Here is a 24,773-nt window from a genome sequence, read left to right as displayed (position 1 = left end):
GTAAGAAGCAAAGTGTTGTGGCGTTAAGCACTGCAGAAGCAGAATTAATTTCATTGTGTCAAGCTACTGAAGAGGTGATGTTTTTGAAAAAGGTGTTGGTAGAATTAGCCATTGATACAGGCTGTGTAACAATTTTTGAAGACAATCAGAGTACCATAAAGGTTGTAAACAATCCAGACCAAAAGCGTATGAAGCACATAGACGTTAAGTATAACCTTGTGAAACATCAAGTGGAGAAGAAACTTGTAAATGTAGAGTATATTGAGAGTAACAAACAACTAGCTGACATACTGACTAAGCCTGTGAACTTTGTACGAGAGGAATTGGTTTGGTAAAATGCTAAATGTAATGTTGAATTGTTCATATGAGTCTAACATTGAGGGGAGAATGTACAGGGTCAATGTTTCCTCATAGTGTTTACTCTGTGGTTGTGTACTCTTTGTATGATCCATTTATTCCATGAAAGAATGTAAACTCTATATGTAATATATATAGGCCTATTTATTTATTTATTTATTATTTACATAATTTACGCCCACATTGGAGCACTTAAATCAAACCCAAATACATTTATGTTAACAAAGAATTAACTGAAGATTTAGCCTGCAATATAGGCGTATTATACATAGTCTTCCCATAAATACTGTCCCCAAACGTTTAAGTAAATTGACACAAAATGGTTAGAGATATTTTAATATCCTAATAACAAGTGTTACATAGATGCATTATGAACCATAACCACAAATAATTATTCAAAATGGCCACCATTTGCACGCACACAGGCCTTAAGTCTTTGTGGCCACTCATCAAAGGCATTATGCAACACATCAACTGGAAATTCTGCAACTGCCTTCCGAAGAGACTGATTTAAGATTTCAATATTGGAATGTCTTTTCTTGCAAGCCATCTCCTGAAGCTTGGACCACAATTTGTAGTCCAAAGGGTTTAAATCTGCACTTGCAGACGGCCAATCTGAAGTGGAAATGAAATAAGGACATTTGCCTCCAACCAATGCCAGGTTGCCCATGCCTTGTGCGCTGGAGCTGAGTCCTGCTGGAAGCTCCAGTTCCGTCCGTGGAAGAGGGTGTTGTTGAGATTCTTGACCAGTCCCTCAAGCACTGTCTCCTGGTATACTTTAGCTGAAGTTTTGATTCCCTTTTCACAGAAATGGAGCTCCTTTGTGCCCTCGAAGCTCACACCCCACCACACCATAACTGATAAGGGATGATGACTCCAGTGGATCCTTGGAGCCTTTTCACCAGCCTCTCTAGAGGAATGGGCATATACCCTGTCGTTTAGGGCGCTGAAAGTCTCCTCAACACTGAAAATCTTTTCATCCGTAGACAGGATTCGACGATGACCATTAGCCGCGTAACGCTTAAGTAAGCGCTTTGATTTTAGGAGGCTCTGGCGCTTCAGTTCATTTGTCAGATGTCCTTTGCGTCGTTTGTAAGCATGGAGTCCCAGGTAAATGCTTAACGTGCAAGACATAGACATTTTTGATATCTGTAACTCACGAGCCATCACTGACTGTCTCCTTACCGGATTTCGTCGCACACGGCCGCCACTGATTTGATGAGCTCTGACGTTCGTACTGTGCGTGGTCTTCCTTGCCGCGGGCAATCTCTCACAGTTCCAACCTCAACAAATCAATTTATAGTGCGGTAAATTAATTTATTCTTACTTGTATAATTTGTAATCCATAACTGTGAAACACACTGTAACTTCCAGAATGGTAATAAGGCATTAGAACGTTTGAGAATATTCTATACATTGTAATCTACACTATGTAATCAAAAGTATCCGGACACCCCAAAAAACATACGTTTTTCATCTTAGGTGCATTGTGCTGCCACCTACTGCCAGGTACTACTCCATAGCAGCGACCTCAGTAGTCATTAGACTTCGTGAGAGAGCAGAATGGGGCGCTCCGTGGAACTCAAGGACTTTGAACGTGGTCAGGTGATTGAGTGTCACTTGTGTCAGAAGTCTGTACGCGAGATTTCTACACTCCTAAACATTCGTAGGTCCATTGTTTCTGATATGGTAGTGAAGGGACACGTACAGCATGAAAGCGTACAGACCGACCTCGTCTGTTGACTGACAGAGACCCCCCGACAGTTGAAGAGGGTTGTGAAGTGTAATAAGCAGGCATCTATCCAGACCATCACACAGGAATTCCAAACTGCATCACGATCGACTCCAAATACTATGACAGCTCGGTGGGAGGTGAGAAAACTTGGATTTCATGGTCAAGCGGCTGCCCATAAGCCACACATCACGCAGGTCAATGCCAAACGACGCCTCGCTTGGTGTAACGAGCGTAAACATTGGACGATTGAACAGTGGAAAAACGTGTGGAGTGACGAATCACGGTACACAATGTGGCGATACGATGGCAGGGTGTGGATATGGCGAAAGCCCAGTGAACGTCATCTGGCAGCGTGTATAGTGCCAACAGTAAAATTCGGAGGCGGTGGTGTTATGGTGTGGTCGTGCTTTCCATGGAGGGGGCTTGCACCCTTGTTATTTTGCACGGCACTATCACAGCACAGGCCTACATTGATGTTTTAAGCACCTTCTTGCTTTCCACTGTTGAAGAGCACTTCAGGGATGGCGACTGCATCTTTCAACAAGATCGAGCACCTGTTCATAATGCACGGCCTGTGGCGGAGTGGTTACATGACAATAACATCCCTGTCATAGACTGGCCTGCACAGAATCCCGACCTGAATCCTATTGAACACCTCTGGGATGTTTTGGAACACTGACTTCGTCCCAGGCCTCACCGACCGACATCGCTACCTCTCTTCAGTGCAGCGCTCCGTGAAGAATGGACTGTCATTCTCCAAAGCAACCTTCCAGCACCTGATTGAACGTATCCCTGCGAGAGTGGAAGCTGTCATCAAGGCTAAGGGTGGGCCAACACCATACTGAATTCCAGCATTACCGATGGAGGGCACCACGAACTTATACGTCATGTTCCGGATACTTTTGATCGCATAGTGTATGTATTGGACACTCTGGAATATTCAAGAAGGTAGTTTTTTTTTTTTTTTTTTTTTTTTTTTTTTTTTTTTTTTTTTTTTTTTGGTAACGCATCTTTCTGGAAGCCAGCCACATAGATACAAAGAGACAATCTTCACAGTTACTGTGAGTTACTGAAGTTAGTCCTTGACGGTTACTGGAAGGGAGCTATTGTTTAGTAGCACGTGGCTGACATGCCGAACCAGGCAGTCTCCATGTTGAATTGATTGGTACTAATCTGTTTTCAACTGTGTTTCAAAGTGTAACCTCTGTGGTATTCGGTGTCAGTTGTCAACTGTTTAAAGATGGTGGCTTTGTTGATATCCTACACGCGATGTATTTTTGTTTTGTGAAACGGTGATTAAGGTTATGTGTGCATTAATTTGTGAATATATGTAAATAAAAGTATTGTACCAACTGACAGCATCTCGTGTGCATCTGTGTGGATACGTTAACTGGCGACCGTGGACAGGACTACTGAATTTATTGGACTCGAAAATGAGAACGACCAGAGGACCGTGGGGATGCTTTAAACAGTTAACTTCGTACATTCAGGACCAGTTTGGAAAACGCGAGAAATACATCGAGGCCCAGTTGGGAAAACTCGACAAGAATATTGGGGCCCAGTTGGAAAAACTTGAGGAGAAAATCGGGGCCCAATTCAAGACCGGAGCGACGTCAGAAGAAGGAACCGAATACCCGATCACTGGACTTCGTGAGCAGGATATGAAAGCACGACGCAGTCCGCAGCCACGTTCAACCTGCAAAGAAGTTTTGGGAGAATTCGGCAGGCTAGGCAGTGTCCGCCAGCCGGGAGCCGACTGCCGAGTCCAGCTGCGGGAGAGGGCGCAGCGCGCTGATGGAGCGCCGCGGGTATTCAACGCCGAGACCAAACAAGCAGACGAACGCGACGGTGAATGGCCCATACCAGCATGACACAAAGAGCGAGGAGCTTGACAGCCGCAGTAAGCTCCACGGTACCGTGAACAGCCCAGGGAGGATGTTCAACATGGAGCAGAACTATGGGGAGTATCAGATGATGTCCCAGGAGATGGAGACAGCGATGGCAATGACATAAACAGTGGGACCCCCCCTGTACGAGACGGAGAACCAATGGAATTCAAACCGACAACCACCAAATGAGGGTGCCAACTGACACAACACCAAGGTATGAACAAGGGAAAAGCCAGCGGAGCTTTGAATGCCACGCAAGAACCTGTGGATCACCATCACCAGGACACCGCTGACTGGACCCAGTGGACCCACCATGGGAAGGTGGTGGTCCCCGATGGAACCGCCGGTCTGCAAACTGTGGACTTCGACAGTGCCAACAGGAGTGCTGCGAGACTGAGGGAGCCTGTGTGTGGTTAAATGGTGTGGACCAAGAGAGTGTGACAAAAAGTCGAAATAAAATTATTGTACCAACTGACAGCATCTTGTGTGCGTCTGTGTGGATACATTAACAGTAGCCGAGAACATGTCCCAACGTTCAATCTCACACACCATAGGCGCGTCTGCAGTGGTTGTTCTCCTGGCTTCTACCATACAAGCTTCTTACATGCTGCCGACTGTGTGGTCTGTGGTCAAATGTATTACTGAAGATGTTTCACATATAATGGGGTAGGATCTATGCCTACCACTAAACTGATGAATTCATACATAAACAAGTGCAAGTAAGTGCAATAAAATGAAAGCGAGAGCACAAGAATGACAACAGTGTAGTGATAGATAAATGTTGACTGGTTGAAGTTCCCAATATCCTCATAACGAACTGGTCATTGGATTCATGTGCTAAATAGTCCCCAAATGTACATTAAGATTTAATTCAGTAATTTTTTCCTTTAAACACGATATTACAGTTGGTAGCTTACGAACCTTGGACCTTTATGTTATTCTGTATAGAGTAATAAATAAGTTACAAGATTGTGAGCAACTGCAAAATGACCTCAATAATATTGTGAGAAAGTAGGAAATGGTAAACGGGGTTAGTCAGATTGTGAGTTTCACAAATAGGAAAAGTCCTCTCAGTTTTAATTACTGCATTGAAGGGGTGCAAGTTCCTTTTGGAGATCATTGTAAGTAACTAGGTGTTAATATAATAAAAGATCTTCATTGGGGTAATCACATAAATGGGATTATAAATAAAGGGTACAGATCTCTGCACGTGGTTATGAGGGTATTTATAGAGCCCTGCGCGGATATACAAAATAATATCCACATCCGCGAATGGTTATCCACATCCGCAAAATGGTTATCCGTGGATAATTTAAATATTTAACTACAGTATATTACACCCAAGGTATTGAAACGGATAGATCTGATAACATAATCCTATAGGCCTGATACCTGGCACCAGAACCCCTACAATCGCAGGTTTATGAGGGATTTTCTCTTGTGACAACTACCAACGTATTGACTTCTGTTCCTTCCTTCCATTAACTGCAGGCAGAAGCCAGTTAGACTTCAGTGAGATTTACGGCTTTATAGTTTCAAGACTATATATCATTATTCTCCCACATCAATGTCAAGGGTCGCCTAATCACAAGCAAAAACAGGAGTATACCTGAGTGAAAATCAATAAACATCATTACTTAGAAATTATCAGCAAAATTATCTGCACTGCCATACAGTTTGTACCCACCAAGACACTAACTTTGCGGATATCCATGCAGGGCTCTACGTATTTAGGGGTTGTAATAAGGATGTAAAGGAGAGGGCACATAAGTCTCTGGTAAGACCCCAACTAGAGTATGGTTCCAGTGTATGGGACCCTCACCAGGATTACTTTATTCAAAAACTGAAGAGAAAAAAAAAAAGCAGCTCGATTTGTTCTGGGTGATTTCAGACAAAAGCTTAGCATTACAAAAATGTTGGAAAGTTTGGGCTGGGAAGACTTGGGAGAAAGGAGACGTGCTTCTCGACTAAGTGGTATGTTCACTATTAAGTTTTAAGAAGATATATGATGGTTCAACTTTTCAATACTATTAAAATAAGAAATATAAGTTTTACATTCCTAATTAATTATAATTGGTACCGGTTTCGACCAGTACTCGTTTTCATCATCAGCCGATCACAAATGAATATAAAAGATGATGCACAGGTAGACCAAATGTGAAGATTAAATAATTCAGTCAGGTGCTGTTTATGAACAACTATAATGCTTTAGGGAGCACTGTGTGTTGAAATTTCAATGAAATTAAATTAAACCATTGAGGCAGAGAGATGTGAATTGGCCAGACATTCCCTTGGCAGCAGTCATAAGTTTGATCCATCTGACCTGCACAGTGGGCAGTAACAACTTCCCCAACATTGACAACTCTAAAATTGCACCTGGGTGAAACTGCAGCTATCTCTGCGCTGTATTTCTATCTCTGTAGGATCAGCCGCATCTGTACCAAATATGGAGGTATATTGATTTTTATTGTGAAGGTAACTCCATAAATTTGTAACAAAAAAAGCATAAAGCCACAGCTCACAGCAATTTCACATTACTGCTTGAAAGTAGCGATTTTCTAACCACAGTGCTCATAGCAATGATACCAGCTGCCACAAGGTATAGTCTGCAAAACTTTTAGTGATACTTCTACTGTACGCGCACTTTTTAGTGATAGATTTTTGTATTCGGTGAGGAGTAAGAAGGGAGAACTGCCGGTTCCGGTAAATACTGCCAACTGAATGGAAATGAAATCTGAATTGAATCGATAATATGATCGATCGATATGAATTTTCTAAACCTTTATCATCTTAACGCCAACAACTGTGTCACACACACAATATTTAATACTATATAATATTTCCCGATGCGAAACGTGTTCCTAGCATGAATTCTATAGTTTAGCTTTGCTGTGTAAACAACAACAGTACGAGTACTTAAAGTGTACGCCAGATGTCGCATAGCGATGATAAGTGATTCTTAGTTTGTGTTTCATAGGTTACCAATACGAATCTCGAAGATAACCAAAGTCGACCGATTCAGCACTAGGGTGTAAATCTATCACTAAAAAGTGCGCAGATAGTATTTACAGGGGTGAGGAGTACGGAGGGAGCTACCCCGGTTCCGGTAATGCTGCCAACTGAATGGAAATGAAATGTGAATTGAACTGATAGTACGATCGATCGATATGAATTTTCTAAATCATTGTTTCCGTGTAGATGTTCTAGGTTGTTCCTGTGATGTACCTTGATTTTCCTCATTCATGTTCAAGCTTAACCTATATTTTGACTTTGCTGTGTAAATAGCAACAGTATTTAAAGTGTTGCAATTATACCGCCAGATGTCTCACAGCGATGCATAATGGTTTCATATTTTTTGTGTCAGAGTTTGCCAATACGAATCTGGAAGATAACCGAGGCCTACTGATTCAGCAACTAGGGAGCCGAAGTATCACCAAAAGTTTTGCGTACTATACTAACTATGTCAGCTGCCACACTGTAATTAGCAGAGCACCACAGTCCCAACTGAAGGATCTTGGAACTAACTTACATGAAGATATGTAAGCAAATTGGCACTCATCTAAAATCGACTACTTTTTCAATTATTACCTTCACACTATACGCTTTAAAATACAGGGTAAGTCAATGCAATTTGTTCAGCAGTGTTTTCATAAATTCAGTTGATATAAACAATTAAACAAAGAGAGAGAGAGAGATATTCTTAAAAATCTATTCACATTATGAAAAACATACATACATATTGCTAAAAACAAAGCGATTTATTTACATATCACCAAATAAATTAAATATTTATGAGGTTAAAGACGTTCAAATTTAAGATGAGCTGCACTTTTTTTATTTTACAATAACGGTCTATTTAATTATGGGAATGCCTAGTCGAGGTTGAAATATATATTTGGTTGGCATGGAGGGGTGCGAGTTCAGTTCGCAGACAAGAAATGTAAACAATCTGGAATAAGATTTCCACTTCCAGATAGATCAATAATATCAAAACTGGAGAAAATTATATAGAAAAACAACCTGATAATGGTCTCTATCAAACATTTACTAATATACAACCATGTTCAAATCACAACTACAAAACATACTCAAAACCGTTGACAAAGAGACTCTTACAACTGACAGAAAATCTGTTTCCAGAAGTACTGTTGAGTTTGTAACATATTTGAAATTAAATGTAATATGATGGGGTTGGCAGTAGAGAGAGATGTCTGGGTTGGAGAGTGTGTGTGGGTGTTGAAAAAAAATGTGAATGGCTGACATAGAGAAGTGCTTGTTTTTTTCTTCTGAATAAAAAGTAAAATATATGACTTCGGCGGGGTGTTTTCTGATTTTTAATTGGTGAACCTAACATTTATTGGCGACCGTGACAGGACATCATTAATAAAGGAAGACCCCCGTGAAAATAAAAAAAGATGGAAAACCTCACGAAAGCAAGGACCGTAAAGCGGCGGTTATTTACACGAGTATACAACGAGGTTATGTCGTCGTTACAAGACGGTGAACCAGACACAGAAGAAATTCAGGTACAACTAGAAATCCTTCAAGAAAGGTATGATACTATCGCTAATTTAGATGGATTGGTATTTCAACAGATGATAGATGATAATTGTGAGGTTGATCAAATAGCAGATGAGGAAGAATCAGCTGATGAATATAGACGTAAATTCTTGAGCTGTAGGGCTAAAGCAACAAGATTTTTGAATACCACTGTGCCGGCTTCCTCTACCCAAAGTGTAGTAAATGAAAATATAGCTGAAAGAAAGAAATACAGACTTCCAAAAATAGAATTGAAGAAGTTTTCTGGGGAAATAATTGACTGGTTATATTTTTGGAGTCAGTTCCGTAAAATACACGAAGATGAGGACATGGGGGAGGAAGATAAATTCCAGTATCTCATTCAAGCTATGATAGAAGGTTCTAGAGCGTACGAGTTAGTCACAAGTTTCCCTCCGACTGCCGACAATTATCATAAAGCGATAGACAGTCTTCAAGCTCGATTTGGTAGGGAGGACTTACAGGTAGAAGTTTACGTTCGTGAACTACTGAAGCTAGTTTTAACCAATGCAGTAAATTCTACAGAAAAACCAACACTTAGTAGCTTATATGATAAATTAGAATCACATCTCAGGTCTCTGGAAAGTTTAGGAGTTACTACAGAAAAGTGTACTGCAATGCTATACCCCTTAATTGAATCATCCTTGCCAGAAGACTTACTAAGGGCCTGGCAAAGGAATACTTCTTTCAGATGTGATTCTGTCTCCAAAGATCGTTTGAAACAGCTCATGGCTTTTCTCCAAAGTGAAGTTGTTAGTGAGGAAAGAATTTCATTAGCAATGAAAGGGTTCAACATTAATACATCCCAAGGGCTCAAGATTAAGGGAGGCAAAAAACCAAGGGAAGCCGCTGAACCAAATATCCCCACTGCTTCTGCCTTGTTATCTACTTATATTTCTAAAAGACAGGAGTGTGTATTTTGTCTTAAACTTCATTCAAGTTCAGAATGCATTAAAGCTCAACAAATGACTGTGGAGGAAAGAAGGAAAATCTTGAGTAACAAGCACTGTTGTTTTAATTGTTTAAAGAGAGGTCATCAAAGTAAAGCTTGTAAATCCATTATTAGATGTATTGTTTGTGGTGGGAAGCATGTGGTACTAATGTGTTATAAACTTGGTAACAAAGACAAAGAAAGTGTTTCAAAAAATAATTTTGAGGGAGAAAGAAAGTCGATTAGTGAGGATGCCACTCATGTAGATAAGTCTATGGCTAACGTCTCTTGTTCTCCTGAGGTATATTTACAAACTCTGGCGGTTGTTGTTATGGGTAAGAGTAAACAAAAAACAGTGCGAGCGATCATTGATACCGGGTCTACTAAATCTTACATTGTGCGTGGCTTAGCTGAACAAATGGGGTACCAGTCAGTCGGAAAGGAAACTCTAATACACTCTTTGTTTGGGGGAGTACGTTCCCAAGAGGTAAAGCATGATTGTTACAACATAAGTTTAAGAAGATTAGAGGGAAACTATTCCAAGGAACTGCAAGTTTTGAGCCAAGAAATAATTTGTGAAGATGTCCCATATGTTAGGAATGGTACTTGGAGTAATGAGATAAAGGATCTGAAGATTTGTTTAACAGACGTACAAGACCGAGGACCCATACAGATTCTACTGGGGGCAGATGTCGCAGGTGAATTGCTTACTGGAAAGACACATCAACTAAAGTGTGGTCTAGTTCTAGTTGAGACTGTTCTAGGGTGGACACTAATGGGAAAAATTATAAGTAATAAACCTAGAAGGGATGCAGCGTCACTGTTGGTGACATCATTGTTTTCAAAACAAACAAAAATTTGTGATCTATGGGACTTAGAAATTCTTGGAATTACTGATCCTGCAGAAAAGGAATCTACCATCGAGAAGAATGAACGAGTTAGGAAGAATTTCCTTGAGACTGTGAGGCTGAATGAAGACAACAGATATGAAGTCGCATGCTTAGGATCATAAGGGCGTATCTACAATTTTTGACATTTTGAGGTTATGATATCATTGCAATGCGAAAAGAATGCTGCATTTGAGTAACAGAACGGCGTATCTCTAACTATGCTAGTTTTTAAATTTTGCATGGCGTAAGTCATTAAGATATTTGTTTTAGTAAATAACAAAAGGGTGTATCAGTATACGCCCATTTGTTACTCACAAACACGTAAGATATGAGGCACATACTTTAGGAACAAAATGGCGTAACACCTGATACGCCATTTTCACTCTAACTATTATTTCGTTTATTCTCTATGGAAACCTGTGTGACTAGCGTGTGTTAAACATATCACCGTATTGTGAGGTGAATTAGTTTCTCTATTTTCGAGCACTATAAGAGTAATGAAATACTTTTAAAACTAGAATGATACTATCAATGAAGAAGGTGAGTCTAAAATATGAGCCACACAAATTAGCAAAGTATATTACCAAATACAGTAGAGACAATTCTCGACACTTTGCAAAATATCGAGGGACAGCGATTAGGTCTCAATCTAGCGGAGTGACCTGAGAGTTACTGATTCTGTCATAAGAGCACGTGTATTTGTTTGTGAAGTTTTGGGAGTTATTTATGCGTTTGTATTAAGTTGATATAAGTAAATAGTAGCGTGTGTCATTTCTTTAAGTCTCCTGTCAATATGAGTGGAAAGATATATGCTGCGTTTGGCTGCAATAACTATGAAGTGCACAAGGATTCGCGGTCTTTCTTCCGCTTCCCTCGTGACAAGAAAATGTAAATACTGTGTTTGCATATATATTCTTCCAGTTACAAAGATATTTTTATAGAAGGCCTACTTCCTAAACTTCTGACCTGTGCGCCCCATATTTTAACTGGCTTAAAATATTATAATAAGCTTATTTTATTGTATTAGTGCAGCAGTTAACCTTCAATACTGATGTGTTGTTGTAGGTGTGATCTGTGGGTTTTGATTTAATTAAGGAACATGCATATGCATATGTATGTGGCTGGTTGTGTTCCAAGTTACCCCATTTGGAATGCCATAATGCGTTGTCAAGCACTGAAGAAAATATGGGTGATTTAAGAAATGTAATGATGATGCAAAGGTGAGTGGCTACTCATTGAATTCGATTTACAAGCTGTGCTGTACTGTCCACATACAAATGCCAAAGCATTGTTTTACAAAAGAAGACTTGCTTTCTACAACCTAACAGTGTTAAATGCAGTTGCAAATAGTGCTGTCTGTTACACGTGGAATGAGACTATAGCTAAGAGAGGGTCATCTGAAATAGTATCATGTGTTTATAAGATTCTTACTCAAAATGCAAATGGCAAAGAGATTGTTTTTATACAGATACGTGCAGTGGCCAAAATAGGAATGCGTATATCTGTGCAATGTATCTATTTGCTGTAAAACAATTAAATATACCTGAAATCAACCACAAATATCTTACTCCAGGCCACACACAGACAGAGGTTGATTCGGTACATTCTATGATCGAAAAAAGAAGAAAAGTGTTCACATATTTGAGCCAACTGGTTGGAAGACAGTCATCCGCATAGCAAGAAAATCACCTTATGAAGTATAAGTTATGTCACAAGATGATTTCTTTGATTTTAGAAAAGTAAAGCAGGCCCCTATAAACAATACAATAGTAGATGTTAGTGGTCAAAAGTAACATAGATGAAAATTGTGTGGTTGAAGTACGGTACTTGAAAGAGGATCCCGAACATGTTTACTTCAAGTACAACGTGCATGAAAAATTCAACAAAATGCATATTGTAGGAAACAAGAGATCAGCACCTAGGAGGAAACAGAACTGTAACAGTCTTAGAGAGGATCTATTCACAACCTCTTCCAATTTTGGTTGGAAAGTTAAAAGATTTACAAGAACTTTGCAAACAAGGTATTATTAAATCCCAGTATCATAAATTTTATATGTCCCTGAAGTCAATCACCACAATCCAAGACAGTGACAATGATCCGGATGATGTTGGCAATTAATGAGTATCCTTTTCCTTTATTGATTCTTGCAATTATTGCTTACGGATTTCATCAATGTTACGTCAGTGCTGTTTTTTATTAGCAATATGAAAAATATTCAAAACTGCTCTTGCATATTGCTTTAGTGTAGTTTTGTTATGCTTTAAATCAGCAATGATCTACATGTTTGTCAAAGTTTAATGTAACTATTAGTCTTATCAGTCTGAATTTAGCATAGTCTAGATAAAATATTGTATGGATGTTCTGTTGTAACTTTGGAGTGTTCTGTATCACAAACATATTGAGTTTTCAGTCAGGGTTGTGTTAATAATGTAATGATCACGTTACTATATCGTAACAATAAAATTATTATTATTATTATTATTATTATTATTTATCTTGGACAGTTCGACGTATGCCTTGCTGTTATTTTAAGTTTTAGAGTATCAAACAAGTACTTACGCCACTTAACTCATTGAAAACTGTGAATAACAAAAGGGCGTATGTCAGGGAAAAGAATTTTAAAATAAAGTTAGGAACAATATTATTCGAACTTGTTTTGAATTACTTGGTTTTTTGCTTAATTCAAACCTAAATGAAACCATTTAATTGCATCATCATGTGCTGGTACTTATCTTGTACTGGTGATATACTTTTAAATAAATTGTGTAGTGATATTCCTGATTTTCTCAAAATGGCAGAAATGTAGATACGCCCTTATGATCCTGAGCATGCGAAGTGTGTCTACCTTGGAGCGAGCAACATCCACCTCTTCCGGACAATTGCGAAATAGCTCAGCGCAGATTGGAGACAGTCACAATGAAACTACAAGCTGAGCAACATTATGGAGGATACGATGGCGTCTTACGAGATTGGATGGGGAAAGGAATTATTGCAATGGTATCCGAAGAAGAGCTGGCGAATGGCGGACACTATTTACCACATCGACCTGTCTTGAAAGAGAACAGCACCACCAAGATAAGACCTGTATTTGACGCCTCTGCGAAACAGAGGAACGCTCCTTCTCTAAATGATTGTATTGAAAAAGGACCTAACCTTATAGAGTTGATTCCTAGTTCATTACTGAAGTTCAGAGAAAATGATATTGGAGTCATCGCAGACATAGAAAAGGCATTTCTCCAAATAAGCGTCCATCCTAGAGACCGTGACTTTCTAAGATTTTTTTGGTGGGATAAGGAAAGTACAGAAAAGATGAAAGTGTTTCGTCATAATAGAGTTGTTTTCGGTCTTGCATGTTCTCCTTTCTTGCTGTCGGCAACAATAGAATTCCATTTGAACAAGATGAAGAGAGAAGCAGTTGATAACAATCCCTACTTGGTTCCGACAATAGAAAGACTGAAAGAATGTTTCTATGTAGATAATTGTACTACAAGTGTTAACAATGAAGCTGAGCTCAATTCATTCATGAAAGAGGCAAAAATAATTATGGAGAAGGCATCTTTCAACCTGCGAGGGTGGGAGTATTCTCACGACAAAACAACTGAAAACCTATCACAAGTGTTGGGACTCGTTTGGAATAAAGAAAACGATACTATGGAGTTGAATCTGGCACATGTCATTGATATCATACCTGATGTAATAACAAAGAGGACAATACTAAGAGCTGCTCATAGATTATTTGATCCTATTGGTTTTTTCATGTCCTGTATCTCTCTGCCCTAAATTAATTCTGCAGGAACTTTGGGCTTCTGAGCTGGACTGGGACACTGAGGTAAATGAATCGACAAAGAAAAGGTTTCTGAAATGGTTGGCAGAACTACCTCTCCTGGCTGAGATTAAGATTCACAGATGTCTGATTGGAAGGCTGCAATCGGTTGAAGATATCTCTATACATATATTCTGCGATGCTAGTCAAACCGCATATGCAGCAGTTATATTCTTGCGAGTACAGAGGATTGATAACGTGGATCTACGGCTTGTACAAGCAAAGGCACGAGTGGCACCCAAGAAGAAGATCACCATACCACGTCTGGAATTATTAGCAGCTACCATAGGTGTTAGACTTGCCACATCAGTGTTACCATCATTAAGGTCAAAGGAAATTATTGTTCATTATTGGAGTGACTCATCGACAGTGTTATCCTGGATAAAATTAGACGAACCTTGGGGAACATTCGTATGGAATAGAGTTCAAGAAATCCGAAGATTATCCAGAACTGAACAGTGGCGACATGTTCCTGGAACCATGAATCCAGCTGACCTGGCATCAAGAGGATGTGATCCAAAGCATTCACTGGAACAGAGATGGTGGGAGGGTCCGAAATGGCTGAAACAATCCCCTACTCAATGGCCCTGCTCCGAAGTTACAAGAAACGATGAAGAAGTGTTCGAAGAAAAAAGAAGAAAAGTCAACACTATGACCGCAATAGAAAATAAGTCAAATACGCAAGAGTGGCACCTCGACTATTTCTCGAGTTTTCGGAAAACAGTTCGCATGATGGGGTGGATCTTGAGATTTCTGCACAATTGTCGACAACAAAAATTAACTAGGATATACGCAGAACTATCAGTTGAGGAGACGACCAGAGCGGAGAAAATTGTGATGAAGTTCATACAAAAGGAGTGTTTTGTAGATGTAAAGGACGAGAGATTTAGCACACTCTGTGTTTTCACTGATGACGAGGGAGTGATGAGACTGAAAACAAAGATAATAGCACGTCGGGATGATTACGCTTTCCGCTGTCCTATTATCCTTCCTGCAAAACATGCTTTAGTTCGTGCTCTCATTAGGGAAAAACACAAAGAGTTATGTCATGCTGGTACACAGATTCTGCTCAGCGGGCTCCGACAGAAATACTGGATCCTCGGTGGAAGAAGAACTGTGAAGAGTGCAATTGCATCATGTGTTGTCTGCCGAAGATACCATGGAAAACATCTTGAAGCGGAACAGGCTCATCTACCCGTTGACAGAGTGAGAGAGGCTTCGGTTTTTGAGATATCAGGGGTAGACTTTGCAGGACCTTTGATTTTGAGAGGAGGAGAGAAAGCCTGGGTCTGTTTGTTCACGTGTGCTGTTTTTCGTGCGGTCCATCTGGAGCTTGTGACATCTTTGGCTACCTCAACATTCCTAGAAGCCTTTCGACGCTTTGTATCCAGACGTGGAAGGCCAGCGATAGTCTACAGTGATAATGGGACGAATTTTCATGGCGTCTGTAATGCCTTGGAGACGATTCAGTGGGATAAAATTATTGAATATAGTTCTGCAAATGAAATTGAATGGAAATTTAATCCTCCCGCTGCACCATGGTGGGGAGGTTGGTGGGAGAGATTGATTGGTGTTCTCAAACAAATGCTCAGGAAAGTTCTGGGAAATTCGTGCTTGTCGTACCAAGAAATGATGACAGTCTTGTGTGACATCGAAGCTGTGATGAATTCTCGGCCGCTTACCTACCTGTCCAATGATGGAAGTGACCTGATGGCAATAACCCCTGCAATGTTTCTGCAAGAGGTCAAGGAGGTTGGAATGCCCGATATCGACATGATAGAAAATGTAAGATTCGACAAAAGATACAGATATAGACAGAAAATAAAAGAAACTTTAAGGTTGAGGTTTAGGAATGAGTATCTTGGACAACTAATTCAGAAGAACCACCATACAAAAAGTCAGTACAAACCCTTCGTGGATGAAGTAGTACTAGTAGACAATGACAACCCCAAGAGACTGAATTGGCCGTTGGCAAGAGTGATGGAAGTTATCCCTGGCAAAGGTGGTGTTGTGAGACTTGTTCGTCTGAAGACTGAAAGAGGGGTTCTCGTGAGACCGGTGCAGAAGGTATACCCACTCGAAGTGACATCTGCAGAAGACCATGTCTTCAGACAATTTAAGCTGTGTGAAAAGAAAGAAAGTGACCGAAGGACAATTAAATCATCGACCGATAGCTCCAAACTGAAAACTAGTAGTGGGAGACTGGTGATTAAACCCAAAAGATTTGAGGATTGAGTGATATTTTTTCACAAGTGTTCATTTATTCTATGTGATATTTATCTCAAGTGCTTTTATTTATTTTGAGTTCCAAAAGAGACAAGAAAAGGGGAGAGGTGATCTTGCTGTTTTGTATTGTGTATAGTAAATTCAGTTTTGTATTGTCATGTGGATAAATGATGTGTTGAGTTGTTCCCACAACTCAAGGTGGGAGGATGTTGAGTTTGTAACATATTTGAAATTAAATGTAATATGATGGGGTTGGCAGTAGAGAGAGATGTCTGGGTTGGAGAGTGTGTGTGGGTGTTGAAAAAAAATGTGAATGGCTGACATAGAGAAGTGCTTGTTTTTTTCTTCTGAATAAAAAGTAAAATATATGACTTCGGCGGGGTGTTTTCTGATTTTTAATTGGTGAACCTAACAAGTACAAAGGGATAAATGGGTAGAACCGCTATATGCAGTAAGACTTCCAATGGAAAACACACACAATGCAAGGAGACATCCGTCTAAAACAAACATATGCTATTTTCACCAACTTTGCAGAGGCCTTCAACTTACTAGATAGATCAATATCAAAACTAGAGAAAATGATATTATACACTAACCCTGTAACAGTCTCCATCAGACATCCACTCACATACCCTATGTTCAAATCACAGATAGAGTGACATCACCATCAACTATAATACAGACTAATGGCGAACTACAACAGGACCTGTTAAGTCAAATCTTGTTCATCATTGCAACAGCAGACATCACCGACAATGTAGAACATAGTTTCAATGTATCTTTATGCGATGGCATAATACACATGATGGACAGGCTCTACTTAAGTTACCATGAATAAGCTAAAATGCTGGGTTGAAGAAAACCAAATTATTTTAAATGAAAACGAAACAATACAAATGGGATTTAGAAAAGGTAAAAATTATCTGCAAATTATAAAATCCTCTATGGGACAAATGAGTTGTAGATAGTGAATTCTTTCAGATACCTGGACATCACTCTTCAACTGACAGGATAATCTTACAGACTCTACGCGCTGCTCGTACGTGGAACCTTATACCATCTGAGGTAAAGCTACTTCCTCTTCCTCACTTCCTCCGCGAAGTAAAGAAAATGTATATGTAAATATAAACCTATATGTGATGTATATAACTTGTATAAATTAGAATTGCAAGAAGGATGGGTGCAAGTACAGGTGTATGTGGGCGAATGTGTATGCGTGCGCGTGTGGGAGTGGTTGTGAATGAGTGTGTATACAGGGGTCTGAGTGAGAGTATAAATGGCTGGGTGTTCTTACTCTAATATTTTCAGGATAAATCAAGATAATTATTATTCTAAGTGTACAGTGTTTGTAGTGTAAATATGTAAATTTAAAATTGTCTACATAAGTTTGTATGTAAATATTCGGTAGAGTTTATGTACACATGTGGAGATGGAGGCACTTCCGTGTATGTGGGGCTTGCCCTTTCTCCATCTACCACCCCTAAATTAAGGAAAATAAATAATAATAATAATAATAATAATAATAATAATAATAATAATAATTAAAAAAAACAGCAACAGCTGCTATTACAGCAATATAGAACATCAAGGATCCAATGAGACTAGTGTTTCAAACTGCAAAGATAATGTCCGTGTTATCCTATGGCATCATTCAGAGCTCATCTGGGAGAAACTATCAGTCAAGAGAATCTTGGGAATCTCAAACACAGCTCCATCAAGGCTTCTTGTTAGCAAAGGAATGATTTCTCAGAGAAGATCTGAGAACACAGTTGCACCTGCCATCAACTCGACAGGAGACTGAGTTTTTACAAGCCATAATACAGAAAAGAAATTAAATTTGGTACGACTTCTATTGTATGAATGCTACGATCGACAAAAACTGGCAGGAACTAACAAAGAATTATGCAGTGTTACAACCCAACAAGCAGTGCACGTTTTTTACCATAGTTTATGATGAAGTCAGGATTCCATGAACCTACATATCAATGTATATGCAAATTATGCAAGAGATGCTATGAATACTACCATTTCAGTGTCTGCCCTTAAAGCACGTTTGTGTGCAAGCTGTTTCTCTTAAACTAAAACCATAGTTATCACACACATGCTTAAAAGGTATGCAAAGAGCACATTGAAGAAGTGAAAATGTTCATGTACCTTGGATAGAAAATAACTGAGTCGCTTTCGTCTCAGCAACACTATACGGCTGCGAAATTTGGATGTTAAACCCGGTGGAAATCAAACTGCCTATAAGACATCGTAAAATGCTGAGAATGTCTTCGAGTGAAAAAATGGCAAATGTTAGGCATTTGATAAAAGTAAGCAAAAAAAAAATTGGGTACTGTTACGAACACTTCAGAAAAGTCTTCTTTCCCGGTGGGGACATGTGATGCGCCACCAAGACTTGATCCAGAACACAAAGGATGGCCTCATCGCAGAGTGAAGCCCCTGCAAAAGGCCTCGAAACTCATTCAAGAACAAGGTCATAAAAGATACTGGTGGTTTAAAAATCCAAAAAGTGGTTCAATCAAACCTGCTATCTAGAAAGAAAACAAGTTCTAAAGGCTCTTCAGGTGACGAAAACAACACTAAATACAGAAGATTTAACTAACTACAGTCTGCTCAGAAATAAATACAAAGAACTACTGAGGACTTCTAGAAACAAATATATTGAACTTGAAGCAATGAAGATGGCTGGCGATGCCAAGGAGGACCCATTTTTAACATTAAAACCATGTAAAGTTCCAACAACTGGTAAAATAGATATGAATACCTGGGAGAAACACTTCTCGCTCATCCTAAATCAACAAAGATCCTTACCAGCCTATTCAAGAAAGTACGTTGAAGCAGACAGGGGAGGCATCACTCTATTCTCACAGGAAGAAGTCTCTGACACCATACTTAAACTAAAAGATGGAAAAGCACCAGATCCTGATGACATTTTCAGTGAACACATTAAAACTTTAGCAAATATATTACTTCCATCCATAACAAACCTTTTGAACCTATGCTTGTTACTAGGAGACATCCCGAAAGTGTGGAAAACCTCCACACTGAAGGTTTTATACAAAGGAAAGGGTAACATGCTTGATACAAATTCCTACAGAGGGACCGCTCTGGAGAATAATTTGTTAAAGACACTCACCAAGTTAATAACTACTCGACTGACAGAAGAAATTGAAACCAAACTTCCTGAAGAGCAATTTGGATTTAGAAGAGGAAGACGTACTCTGCACGCAGTAAGAAATCTACTGGATGATATACATAACATCTTATGACTACCAAAGAGTAAATTTCACACAGTGTTCATTGATTTTTCCAAGTCCTTTGATAATCTTAAAAGAAACATTATATCATTGAAGCTTGATTCTCTTGTAGAGGACAAGGATCTCACTAACCTGATCCATGACATGTTAAGAAATAATACTGTCATCATTTCAGACAATATAACTTCATCGCGGAAGATCACACAGACAAATGGCATTCTACAGGGTGACCTCTCAGCCCTTTATTCCTTATTGTTTAATGTAGCTACCTATGATGTGGTTCAAGCGATAAAAGAAGTGTCAAACGAAGTAACCATGTATTTGTATGCTGAGATATGGTTCTAGGATCACACGATGTTAAAGAGCTACAAAAAGCACTGAATGCACTGGAGAAGTGGACAGATACAAAAGAATTGCAAGTGAACATTGAAAAGACTGACTACATGATTTTCAGGAAGGGGAGGACCAATACCCTCAAGTGACAAAGTGACTTATAAAGCGGAAACATTAAACAACGTAAACAGTTTTAAATATCTGGGCTTGACGACGCAGACGACAGTAAACTCCTTTAGACTTCATATTAGGCTACGTGCTGCAGCAGCTATGAAAGCAATATTTGACATCAAGAATTTAAATAGATTATCTCTTAAGACGGCCATGATCTTGTTTGATGCAAAAATAATCCGTATTTTAACATATGGATTGGATATCATTTGTGATAAGCTAACAAAGAATGACTTACACATTCTACAAAAAATCAAAGACCGATTCTTAAAGAAAACCCTCTGTGTGTCCAGATTTACTAGATCAAGACTGGTTTATGAACTTGCAAAGGAGCCTTTTTCTACCTGAAGATTTGAGATTCAAGTTTCCTCTACCTTATATACAGATCACTGGAAGAAACACTTGGATGAAAGATTGGCCGAAAGGAATGATAAATGTACTGAATTCTATTTGACTGAAGCAATGACTAATAGAACTTGGACCAATACAAGGCAGGATCTCCGACATTTTGTCAATTCTATGGCAATCCACGGATACGACTATAAATTCTTCAAACCTAAGACCCTTCATGAACCTGACGATAGTTGATAGTTGTGTGTGCACTGTGTGATTTGACTTGTCCTCGTTACCCTGTTGTGGAATGCTCTAAGCGAAATAGGCCTATAATAGACTTATGCTTAAATGACATGTAATCGCTTTATATATACAAATTGTGTGCTTTATTAAATTATTAAAAGATATTGGTGTGAACCACTAAGTGACTGTGAAGCGGAATGTTGAAGATACATGGCAACTACCCATATATTTAGGGCTGCAAACTTAAAAGAAAAACCGAAAAACTTTGGAAGCATGTGACATGTATGGTACCTACATTTTCCTTTGAACTAAAATATGCCAATTATTATTCAAAAGTCATACTCTTTAGTTCATTGATCATTTTTCCAGGTACTTGGGGTAAATTTTGACGACAATATTTCCAAAAGACTGAGACATCGATAGAGAACACGTAGTTCAACACACGTTTGTCAACAAATTACACAAAATGTGCCTAAAGGCACTTCATGTATAAATGTAAACACTTCATAACAAGAAATTTCAAACTCACCTAACCTTATGACAATATATCATACAAACATTCTGTCAAGGAGAATGCACGGAGAATGCACATGAGTCAGTGCAGCCAAAACATGAAATTATTTAAATAGAAAAAGAGCACAATGGGCATATATTTATCAAAATGTTAAAAGTGTTAAATGTTAACTGGTGACACCATCAGCATGTTAAAAGTTAAATCTCAAAAACTGTTTCATTTAACATTGTGTCCACACTTAATAAACATGTTAAACTTGACATTCTTTGTTTATATACAGGTAGTTCATCATATCAGTTTATGGTAATACATTTAGATGGTGTCTACTATTTTTAAAGAAGAACAATGGACTCAGATGAAGAGGAATTGGCCTTTGTTATTGCCACTGTTGCTTCTTGTTATGATTTAGAAATGAAGTTTTATTAGGCACATTTCCTCCCCTCACTCTGCTCATTGCTTCAAAAGCAAACCACTTTGAAGTATAAACGTCCGCCCCCGACTACCGAATTTTCTGAACTTTCTGCAATTCTCGACTGTACCTACTGGGAGCGGAGGGACGCTAGTTTTTTTCGATTTACTCGCGGAAACAATTATAGATATTTTCGAGTTCCTGGAAACTGTCGGCTTTCTTCGCTTTATATCTGTATTCCTCTGATAAGACATCCCACAAATAAGGCCTTTCTATTATATCATTAATTAAGTCCAGAGTAATCTCCTCGCTCTACTCCTTTTCTGACTATACATTTTAGTATAGTGCAGAGAGAACGACACACGTGCGTGTACTGTATTTGTAGCTTATAACAAAGAGAAGGAGTGTTGCGGACGTGACGTTACTCGCAGCCCCTGCTCCTCTACCCACGAGCAATGTAACTTCTGTGATGTAGTCCTATATAATTATTATTAAGGAAAGAGCGCACAAACGTGCATAAAATTAGTATTTGCTGTATTCCTTCAGAGTCTTGTGTCTCTGTGTACAAACTGTAAAATGATAACGCTCACACACTTTGTTGCATAGTTTGCATAAGCAGTCTTTATCTGGGTCATGGAAGTATGTTTTCATGCACAATTTATGGTGAAATCCATGTACGGCTAGTCTAGTAATGGCACTACGCAAAACCTGGTTTGGTCCACTCCATCTTCGGTCTAGCATGGCTTCTGACGTGAAAAATTCCGGCCAAATTTCTTCTCGTTTTTCCTTTCTTTTCCTAAGGACTGCTTCTGCTTGTGGTGTAGATGGTAGCTGTAGGATGTACCTCCTATCTTCTATGAAAAAGCGTTCTTTTGCAAGCATATACGCTAGTCTTGACGGCGCTGTTTTTGCTATCCCCAGTATTCTTTTCAGGAATCTGGCTTTTATTCTTTCTAGGGTTTCTAAGTCGGTCTTAGTAAGGTGGTCCCAAATGAGATGAAGAAGGTGAGAGTATGGAGAATTTTGCTGCGGAAGAGAAACATTGCTGTTTCTAGTGAGATCATAGTGGGGTTTTCAGTGTCGTAGATCCCTCGTATGGCTGCTGCCGTTCTTTCTCTCATGTGTATTCTGTAAGAGGTACCATTAGATTGAAGAGTGATGCCGAGGTATCGGGAATTACCTACTATTTTCAAGGTCTGTCCTGAAAACGTGATTGTGTCTTGTGCCGCAACTCTTCCTCCTTTTCGAAATGTCATGTAAACAGTTTTGTCTTTATTTAATTGTAGGTCATTTTCGTCAACCCAGATCTGTAACTTGTCCATTGCTTCCTGGAGGACCTCCGTGTTTCTTGAGCCTAGTATCATATCATCAGCATAGGCGTACAGCACGACTGGAGAATTGTAGTCCTATATAACCGCTCTTTATCTTCTATGGTGGCGTCAGAGTTCGTGATTGGTGGAAGTGAATCAAGACGACTTGGGCGGAGTCCGACCACGGGGAGGAGCCAAAATTCGCAGTAGTGGACCGTAGTGGACAGGTAGTGGGAGCAAAATTCAAACTTTCCGAAGCGGAGCGCATTAAACCATAAAGAAGAAGAAACTTTGTCCACCGTAACGCTTCTGCATTTGGATCAAGTGCTTTATGAACGAAGGCCTAATTTTTATTTTATTTGTGGAAAAATTCTGTGAATGTGTGTTTGTAAGTAAGTATTTCTTATACACCTCGTGTTCTGACCATCCCTGTTTTCATTTTTGTACTTTTGGGTAGAGTTCGTACTAACGAGTGCTTTTATTTTGCGGCAGTAGCGTTTCACTGCACTCCACATGTTCTGAGCGGGGCTATTTTAAATCCGCCTCGTGTTTACTGCCATTATTTAATTTAACGTATAGTGATGCTTTCTTCTGTTGCAGGTTATGACTTTCGAATATCGCTGTTTTCCGTGTTTAATTCGTAGTTAGTGGGAGCAGACGTCATATTTTTTGCCAAGGAACGCTTCGTGTATTTAAAGTGCTCTACTATAAGCCCTATTTTTTTATTTTTGGTAAAATTAAGTGAATGTGTAGTTTTGAGTATAGTTTTACACCACGTGACGTGATCATCCCTGTTTTTAGATAGTGGAAGTAGCGTTTCGCACCTTTCCACGTGTTCTGAGAGTAATTGTTTTAACCTTTGTGCGATAAAATCCAGAGATTGTAATGCCTCGGTGCCAGTTATGTAATTTAACGTATAGTGATGCTTTCTTCTGTTGCAGGTACTCAATGTGTTCTTACTTTCGAACATAGTTTTTTTTTACGCTTTTGTAGGAAAATGCAGTGAAAGTATTTTTATTTCGTGTTTTGTACGCTGTGTGTGTTTATTGTGTTCTGTATTTTGACACTGGGTTGGTAAGTAGCGTTTCTTACAGCACTCCCATTGTGTCTGCATGGCTATTTTTATTTTTGTATTGAGGTAAAATTCCGTGAACGAAATGCTACCTCCCGTCAGCTGCCGAATTTGTGACAAAACTTTTCCCAGAACGTACAATCTGAAAAGACATTTCTATAATTCATCCTGGAATGGAATATAATCCACAAGAAACTAGGCCTGTAATGAACCCGCCAGTTAATCTATTTAGCTATCAATTTCGTGACAAATCTTTCCCCAGAGCGTTCAATTTAAAAAGACACATTTCTAATATTCATCCCGGAGGTGAATATAACCCAGTAGAAACTGTATCATGCATGTTCAAGTGTGCAATTTGCCAGCAAGATTGTTATGACCATAACATTTACAAGGAGCATGTGTGTGAGGCCCATGATATTACAATCAAGACAGAAAGTCACGAATTTCTATCGGATCCGGAATTTTCTACGTGGAAGCAGACGGTTGAGCATAAGGACAATGCATCATTTGTGATACACAGACAGGGCAAGACTCTATGTGATAATTCTTTTGTTGTAACATTTTATTGCCATAGATCGGGGAAGTATAGGACAAATATTTTGCCAGAAAGTAGACAAAGAGAATCAAAAATACAAGGAACTTCAAAAACAGGTAGTTATTGTCCTGCTAAAATTAGTGCAGTTTTTTAAAATGGGCACGTAGCAGTGGAATTTTGC

At 39.2% G+C, this 24,773-nt stretch overlaps 1 protein-coding gene across 3 annotated transcripts in view; it reads right to left on the bottom strand.

The window, feature by feature from the left end:
• LOC136871943 (protein bric-a-brac 2) overlaps positions 1-21,340 on the bottom strand; it is a 305,261-nt gene extending 283,921 nt beyond the window's left edge. Inside the window, exon 1 of one of the 3 annotated variants that reach the window (XM_067145688.2) lies at positions 21,282-21,340. In XM_067145688.2, the coding sequence (XP_067001789.1) occupies positions 21,282-21,304 (23 nt within the window). In that variant the 5' untranslated portion in view covers positions 21,305-21,340. The remainder of the gene's footprint in view (positions 1-21,281) is intronic. The other 2 variants (XM_067145689.2, XM_067145687.2) reach the window with 2 other exon arrangements.
• Between the last annotated feature and the right edge of the window lie 3,433 nt (positions 21,341-24,773).

Source organism: Anabrus simplex, chromosome 4 (genome assembly GCF_040414725.1).
Source record: "Anabrus simplex isolate iqAnaSimp1 chromosome 4, ASM4041472v1, whole genome shotgun sequence".
In the NCBI taxonomy this organism is placed as follows: Eukaryota; Metazoa; Arthropoda; class Insecta; order Orthoptera; family Tettigoniidae; genus Anabrus; species Anabrus simplex.
The sequence above is the reverse complement of the archived record's forward strand: the minus strand, read 5'-3'. Positions and strand labels throughout refer to the sequence as shown.